This window comes from Rhododendron vialii, chromosome 5a (genome assembly GCF_030253575.1).
Source record: "Rhododendron vialii isolate Sample 1 chromosome 5a, ASM3025357v1".
Taxonomy (NCBI): domain Eukaryota; kingdom Viridiplantae; phylum Streptophyta; class Magnoliopsida; order Ericales; family Ericaceae; genus Rhododendron; species Rhododendron vialii.
In genome coordinates this window covers 29,423,321-29,432,021 of record NC_080561.1, presented here as the reverse complement: position 1 = coordinate 29,432,021, position 8,701 = coordinate 29,423,321, and the positions used below count along the sequence as shown (strand labels likewise).

The 8,701-nt window shown below is 39.0% G+C and overlaps 1 protein-coding gene across 1 annotated transcript; it reads right to left on the bottom strand.

The window, feature by feature from the left end:
• Nucleotides 1-3,439: 3,439 nt before the first annotated feature.
• On the bottom strand, nt 3,440-5,689 carry LOC131327378 (uncharacterized). Its single transcript, XM_058360514.1, has 2 exons — nt 5,127-5,689; nt 3,440-4,822 (listed from the first exon to the last, which is right to left on the bottom strand). The coding sequence occupies exons 1-2, from the start codon at nt 5,557-5,559 to the stop codon at nt 4,779-4,781; spliced, it is 477 nt and encodes a 158-aa protein (XP_058216497.1). The 5' UTR covers nt 5,560-5,689; the 3' UTR covers nt 3,440-4,778.
• Nucleotides 5,690-8,701: the final 3,012 nt, after the last annotated feature.

The following is an 8,701-nucleotide window of genomic DNA, read 5'->3' as shown; positions in this document are numbered from 1 at the left end:
CATTCATAATCAATGTTGCCCACTTGGCCATTTCTTTCATGTGAGTCATGTGACTATCAAAATTAAATTTTGGGGTCCAAATACAATATTGTTGTACAACATTTTAAATATTGTATCTCAAGTTTAATATTGCGGGTCCTACAAATCTTTACTATTATTTGTTACTGTAACTAATTGCGGTGGTCCCAGTATTATTAGAATATTAAGCGTAGAGTTAATTAATGTGGGTCTCACTTCACCCACCGTCATTTAATTATGAGAAAAACGGCATTAATGTCTTTTTATTTTTATTTTTTATCTCTATGCATGAGAGACTTCGGAGTTGTTTGTTAAAGGTTTTGAGACATGTTTTTTTAGTAATATAAATATAGATAGATACATAGCGATATATAGATAGAGAGATGAGATTAATAAGCAGGCAAAAAATTTGTTGGAACTTGGAAGACATGATGAGAGAGAGTGAAAGGTTCTCGAAATCCAGTTCCCAAGCCGTGATGAGAGAGAGTGAAAGGTTCTGAAACCCAGTTTCCAAGCCGTGATGAGAGAGAGTGAAAGGTTCTCGAAACCCACTTCCCAACCCCCTCTTTTATATATTCCATCCGTTTTATTTTCATTGTCTATTTTTGAATTGCGTGTCATTTTTTAATTGTTTATATCTTTCAATTTATAATCTTTTTTCATAATTTTGAAAACTTTGTATTATAGAAATAATCGAAATCTATCAAACAAGATTCATATTGCATATTTTTTAAGATCCACTTTAAACGATATAGGCAAAAGACATAAAAATATATGTAACATTTTTTGTTTTTTCTTTTTATTTACCTACCCCGTTCCACTTTCTCAAATAAACACTTAAAAAATAAGAAACCTATTTTCAAGCTTAAAAATAATGGACTTACAAAAATATTTTTTTTTGCAGAGTTTGATAGATCTCATCGAAATCTATCAAACAAGATCTATATTGCATATTTTTTTTATTTCAATAAGTATTTATTTTTTAAGGACCAAAAGCGGAATGGGGCACTCAAGTATTCAACCTAACTAGGAGAAGGGAGAGGTTGGTTTCTATCAGTTGTTATTCTGATACTGATATTTTCGTTTTATTACTTCCTTTTCTTTTTCAAAATGCCAATATGCACTCATACTGGCAGATTTTAATCGTCTTTTGGAAATTGATGCATTTTGAGCATGTCAAGATAATCTCAAAAAACAAAACAAATATGAAGAAAGAAGAAGAAACCTTGCATAGAAAGGGAAGCAAAATTAGATGTCTCTTATCTTTTGAAGTAGATGCCACCCATTTCTTTACATAGATTTGAATTTTTTTATCGACGGAAGTCAATATTGTTAAAATAATTAAGTTAGCATTTTAAAAGAAAAGTTGAACTCTTGACATCCTTTCTCCTGACACCAAAGTGCATTCCTGATACCGTTGGACCAAAGGCCATTGGGCGACATAGATTTGAAGTTGAAACCAACCAATACCTGGCATGGACAAGATGAAACTGATCAATATTTAAATGGGAGTGATTTTGCCACTCCCCAAAAGTTAACAATTTGGGAAGTGGCAAAATCAACTCATATTGATTCTTGTTAAAATAAAAGAGGCAGATTTTGGTGTTCTCCTCATTAGAGAAAACAGAAGAACGTTTTTCATATATATAGAGATGTTACATAATTGATGGCCTAAAGCACACGAATCATGGAAAAATACAAGGAAAGCTAAAGACTAGGTAGCTAATTAACTATACAAGGAAACTATCTAGCTGTAAGTTGGGAAACAAAGCAAATAATACAAGAATGAATCCCGGGATATTATTGTCCATTATCCCGGGATATTTTCTCCACTAACACTCCCCCTCAAGGTGGAGCGTGTATGTGAATAACGCCCAGCTTGCGAATCAGGACATGAAAAGGATCCTTGCCAATAGGTTTAGTGAAAATATCAGCTAGTTGAGCAGAAGAAGGTATGTAGCGAGGTGCGATTAGATTGGATTGAATTTTTTCGCGAACGAAATGGCAATCGATCTCAATGTGCTTGGTATGCTCATGGAACACTGGATTGTTGGCAATATGCAACGCAGCTTGATTGTCGTAATACACAGTAATAGGAGCAGGGTGTGGAACTTCAAGATCCAAAAATAAGCTTTTCAACCATTGTAATTCAGAAGTTAAAGTCGCGATGGCTCTATATTCGGCTTCAGTGGAAGAGCGAGAAATAGTAGTTTGCTTCTTAGTTTTCCATGAGAGGATATTAGAGCCAAGAAAAGTGCAATAACCAGTGGTGGAGCGACGAGTTTTAGGACAACCAGCCCAGTCAGAATCACAATAGCCCCGTAAGTCAAGAGAACTAGAAGAGGAGAGAAAAATCCCTTTACCAATAGAACCTTTCAAATAACGGACTAATCGATAAGCAGCATCCATGTGAGCACTACGTGGAGAGTGCATGAATTGACTGAGGATATTGACTACATAGTTGATGTCGGGCCGCGTGACAGTGAGGTAAATGAGGCTACCCACGAGACGGCGGTAAGAAGTAGGGTCAGGTAATAAAGTACCATCAGTAGCGGATAAGCGCAAATGTTGCTCCATGGAAAAAGGAGAAACTCGACCTCCAATTAAGCCAGTTTCTGAAAGAATATCAAGTATATATTTGCGCTGAGAAAGAAAAATCCCTTCGTGGGATCAAGCCACCTCAATACCAAGAAATTGTTTCAATTTGCCTAGATCCTTGATGGAAAAACGGCATTGGAGGAAATGTTTGATACGTTGAATGCCCAACTCATCATTGCCCGAAATAATTATGTCATCAACATATACCAAAACAAATAACTGAGAACCACCTCGTTTGAGAGTGAACAAAGAATAGTCGGCCTTAGATTGAGTGAAACCACTATCCAATAAGGCAGATGAAAATTTAGCAAACCATTGTCTGGAGGCCTGTTTTAATCCATAAATGGATTTGTTTAAACGACAAACTCTTGTCTCCCCCTTTCGAGCAAAACCAGGTGGTAGTGTCATATAAACTTCCTCCTCTAAATCACCCTGCAGAAAGGCATTATTAACATCCATTAGATAGAGGGGCCACCCTTTAATGGCGGTAAGGGAAAGGAGAGCATGAACTGTGACGTGCTTAGCCACAGGAGCAAATGTATCATGGTAATCCAATCTTTCAACTTGAGTGAAGCCTTTAGCCACCAAACGGGCCTTGTAGCGTTCAACATACGATCAGAATAATACTTGATCTTATAAACCCATTTACAACCAATGGGTTTTTTGTGAGAAGGGAGAGAAACAAGATCCCATGTGTTGTTGGTCTCAAGAGCAATTATTTCTTTTTCCATACTGTCTCTCCATTGAAGTAATTGAACAGCTTGAGAAAAGGTATGGGGCTCATTGAGGGATGAAATGGCAGATAGAAAACTTTTATGCCCAACAAAAAAATTAGAAGAAGAAAGAAAATGATGAAGAGGATAAGGAGTACCTGTGAACGAGAAGTCTGACAGGAGAGGAGAGGAACCATGAGTGGCACCGGGGCAATGATAATCGGCCAAGTGGGAAGGTGGCCGACGGTTGCGAGATGGTCTAGCGGTGGTGGGCAGTGCTGGAATAATGGGTTCTTGAATTTCTGCTGGTGTTATTAAGTCAGAGGCTATTGGTTCAATGGGAGTGGAGCTGGATGTGGGAGTGTCCTCTGGAGGGGTATGGGTAATGGGAATGGTGGCAGTAGGAGGAAAATCCAAGGGATCATGAGCATGGATTGGCAAGGAAATACCTGGAGGAGAGGATACAGGACTTGGAGGGACATCATAGAATGGAAATATACCTTCGTGAAAAATGACGTCCCGGGATGTATAAATGGAGTGTGACTGTATGTCATAAACTCGATAACCCTTTTGACCATAAGGGTAGCCAATGAATATGCCAGGTTTGGTACGTTGATCGAATTTATGTTTAACATTCGCATTGCGAGCATAACACAAACAGCCAAAGACTCGCAAATGAGAATAGTTGGGCTTAGATTGAAACAAAACCTCGTGAGGTGACTTTCCAGACAACAACGGAGAAGGCGTTTTGTTAATGAGGTAAACAGCTGTGAGAGCACATTCACCCCAAAATTTAAGGGGTAAATTGGCCTGAAAACGAAGGGCACGCGCCACCTCAAGAATGTGGCGATGTTTGCGTTCAACTACCCCATTTTGTTGGGGCGTTCCAACACAACTCTGTTGGTTAATAATGTCGCGGTTTGGAAATTTTTTTGCATATCCTTAGAAAGGAATTCTGTTCCATTATCAGATTGGATAGCTTGTATTGTGGGAAACAAAATAGCACCAGGACCAGAGGAAATAATGTCAACCTGTGAATGGAATTGGACGTGGACTAAAGCAAAAAAAGATTGCAAAAATGTTTTAGTTTCAGATTTCATGCCCATAAGGTATATCCAAGTGCATCGAGAAAAATCATCAACAATAGTAAAAAAATAACGACTTTTATTCAAAGAAGGTTGCACAAAGGTCCCCCATATGTCACAATGTAGCATCTGAAAAACTCTACTGGTTGCAATAGAACTTGAATAAAAAGGCAATCTACTTTGTTTGGCTTGAGGACAAACATCGCAAAAATGATTGCGAGAAGTGGACATAAAAGGAAAATCTTTAATTAAAGTGCTTAAGGAGCTAAAGGAAAGATGGCCTAGCCTCCAATGCCAAAGGTCGAAAGAGGATGGTGCGACCACCGCCAAAGCCGTCTGTGATGCCTGATAGTAATAGAGCCCCTCATGGATATTCCCCTGTCCAATCGTCCTCCTCGTTGATAGGTCCTGAAGGAACAGAAAAGGGGAGAAAAAATAGCAATACAATTATTACTTCGTGCAAGTTGACTCACAGATAGCAAATTATATTTGAATGATGGGATGTGAAAAACATTCTCAAGTGTTAATGTGGGTGAAAGCTTAATGGTTCCAATGTGAGTAATCTGAGTAGAAGAACCATCAGGTAGTTGGACAAAAGATTGAGTAGGGCATGATTTATAGGTAGTGAACAAGGTTAAAGATGAGCACATATGATTTGTAGCTCCTGTGTCAATGATCCAAACCGAGGTGGGTGGAATAGAAAGAGCAATACCTGCTAAGTTGGAATTGTGGTGGATATTAACTGAGGAGAGCATCGCTAATAACTTGTCATATTGCTCTTGAGTTACAACAGCCGGACTCGTTTTGTTTGCAGATTTATTGGAAAGATTAGAGAACTCTGAACGCTTTGGAGGATACCCAATGGTTTTATAGCAACGCTTCGTGGAGTGACCATCCTTGTCACAATGGTCGCAATGATGTTTAACCTTGCGGTTAGAATTATTTCCACCACCAAAATATGAGTTATATCCACCACCGGATGAATTGCTTCCACCACTAGTATATGTGCGATTTCCATCACCGGGGTTTGAGCGATTTCCACCACCAGAGTGGAAGCTATTTCCGTCACCAGAATATGGTCGATTTCCACTACCTGGATGTGGACGATTTCCTCCACCTGTATTATGGCTATTTCGACCATCCATCAGTCGATTAGAATTGTAGTTATTCGACCTTGTTGTGATGTTAAGTGCAGCACCATCTGGAATAGGAGTCGATAAAGATTGAATCTCTTGTTGTTTCTCTTCTTGTTGAACAAGAGAATATATCTTTGCTGCATTTGATTAGCACCCAAGATTGTATAATCTTGGGGCTTTAATCCTCTAAATTGTAGCTTTTATGTGTTTAAGTAATCGTTTTTATGCTATATTGCACGTAAGGTACGTTTTTGTGTATTTCAGGTAAAACGTGCTAATAAAGCGATTTTGTACACCAAGGGACGTTCCGGTATGTCACCAAGAGTTCAAGTGCCCGGCGGCATATGTTCATTGTCACCGGAGCCTAACGGTGCTACAAGAAGCCTCGGAGATTGGCCGGAGGTCAAGGTTGGCGAGGAGTGAGCCAAAGTGTATCAAATGAGGCAAAAGCATCAATGATGGTTCCGAGGACATCCGTGGGACCAAGGCCACATGGCATACCTCCGCCAAGTCTCGTTGATCATGTAATGAAGCATTGGAAGGCCGTCGGGGCACGACAAGGCATGATGGCCCAAGCTGACCCTGTTCTGCTGTTTTCACACAGAGGTACCAATACCTCATTTTTTAGGTATTGGTACCATCATGCCGAATTAGAAGACAGTTGGATTAGTACCAATACCTCATTTTTTAGGTATTGGTACCAATGCCCTTCAGCCAGCAGCTTTTTGTGCTGAACATTTCAACCTTCTATTAATAGAAAGTTTCTACTTCTAGTATTTTTTTGGGATATTTTAGGGACCTTTTGGTCCATTGTATGGCTGATTTGTGTGGCCTTTAAATAGCTTTGTAAGCCATTATTGGCCAGGATGTACTCTTTTACACTTTAAGTCTTTTTATTTTCTTAAGAGCTCCATAGTTATTTCTCCCAAGTTCTTGCATTCAATTCCTCAACAACTCAAGTAAGTAGTGGTTGGATGATTAATTCTCGTTTGTTAATGTTGTAGCCACTAGTGAGATCTCTATATAAATCAAGTTTGTTTTCAATTCTATCGGTTAATCATGTTTACCTTTCTTAGCATGCTTTCTAGTCTTTTTATTATGAGTGAGTAGATAATCGATTTGGTCATGGGGTGAGGTTCACCCTATGGATTAGTCCATTAAATGGTTTCTCTTAACTTTAGCTTAATCTCAAGGTTTTGAATGAATTAAACCCATGATTTCTAGCTTTGATCATGGGGTTGGTGGCTTCTTTGATCAATGAAGTTTATCGCCTTGTGCTACGAGCTTGATAATCCTACGCGTGCGAACGATCTTTTTTCGTCTCTCACTTGCGTTAAATGAGTTCAATTTGAATTAGAGCTTTGAATTAAGTTATAAGTAGTCTTCAGCTTTTAATTCGTCTAGTGGATCCGGACGGTTTCGGTCCATTCATGAGTTAGATGAAGGAACCGTTTGACGGCTAAGTCGTGGGTGAATCAATCCCTTTGACTCGACCATCTTAACCTAGTTTATTTCCAAGTTTAATTTCGTCAATCGAATCCAAACTCCAAAGTTGGCTGCTTGAACGCCGCAATCTTTAAGCAACTTCTATTCCAAATTCGCTAAAGAAGATTTCTCTGTGGGAACGATCCGGTCTTCCGGTTTATATGCTATCAACGACCTAGCCCTACGCTTGGGGTGTGAACCTTTCTAAGAGGTTAGGTTGCGACGAAGCAGCATTCGGTAAAGGCTCCATCAATAAGATTTGACTTCGAAGTGGACCAAAACGCTCGTGAAAACCTTGTAAAAATTCCATTGCCCTATCTTCTTGGAGCCGTTCAGAGAAAAACTTTCCACTTCCACACGTACATGGTTGGAAAGCTTGGAGTGAATTCAACTCATCCCAAAGCGATTTGAGTTTCGTAAAATAAGCAGAAACTGATAATTCTTCTTGTTTGAGTGCCGATATGGATTGCTTTAGTTGATAAATTTGAGGAGCATTGGACTGCAAAAATCGATCTGACAAGTCAATCCATATGACTCTTGCAGAGTGGGCATAGAGAATGCTACTCCGAATTTCATCAGAGGCTGAATTGAGAATCCATGATGCAACTAGATCATTGCATCTTTCCCACCTGGATACTTCCTTTTTTTTGTCCTCCCCAAGTTTTTCTATGGATCCATCCACAAACCCAACTTTGTTTTTGGCTCATAAAGCCATGGTAATTGCGCGGAGCCATGATCCATAATTGTCTCCATTTAGATGAGGCGATACCGATATAGCCATTGGACTATCAGAAGGAGAGATGTAGAAGGGATCATCTACTCTTAATTCCTCTGACATATTGGACTTGTTGCTGCTTTTCCCAGCTTCTATCATGATGGGAGTCGCTGGTAAGAAAGTGGTCAAAAGAGAAGAAAAAAAATCAAGGAGGGATCAATACCCGCTCTGATACCATGTTAAATAAAAGAGGCAGATTTTGGTGTTCTCCTCATTAAAGAAAACAGAAGAACGTTTTTCATATATATAGAGATGTTACATAATTGATGGCCTAAACTAAAGCACACGAATCATGGAAAAATACAAGGAAAGCTAAAGACTAGGTAGCTAATTAACTATATAAGGAAACTATCTAGCTGTAAGTTGGGAAACAAAGCAAATAATACAAGAATGAATCCAGGGATATTATTCTCCATTATCCCGGGATATTTTCTCCACTATTTTGGTACTCCCCTGGGGAGTGCCGTTAACAATTTGAGGAGTGGCAAAATCACTCACCTATTTTAAATCATTATAAAACAAAACAAAAGATATTTGTTCCCCAACATTAAAGTAAAACTGTATTCCCTTTACAATGTAGTAATTAATATCAGGGCCGGGGAACTTTAATAACAAGAAATTTGTTGTCAAATGTTGCACAAAAGAAAAAAGAGGTTTGCAATGTACTTTTGAAAGGGTAAAAAAGTAAGATTACTATATTGCGTTGGTGTATATATTCTATAGGCAATTACGATAAATACGAATGAGTGGAGTGATGCTGGACATGCAGTAGATCATATATACGACATCCTTTTCATGATGGATCGCGACGACATTCCTGTGGGGGTTGGGGGTGAAGGTGTCATTTCACCCAATGGTACCATTATTGGCCATGTAGGTGGATATCTTCCC

Coding starts and splice junctions, on each gene's coding strand:
- LOC131327378 (XM_058360514.1), bottom strand. CDS start 5,559: ATGGATGGTCGAAATAGCCATAATACAGGTGGAGGAAATCGTCCACAT. Junction 4,823..5,126: donor CCACAATTCCAACTTAGCAG/GTATTGCTCTTT, acceptor CTGTTCCTTCAG/GACCTATCAACGAGGAGGAC.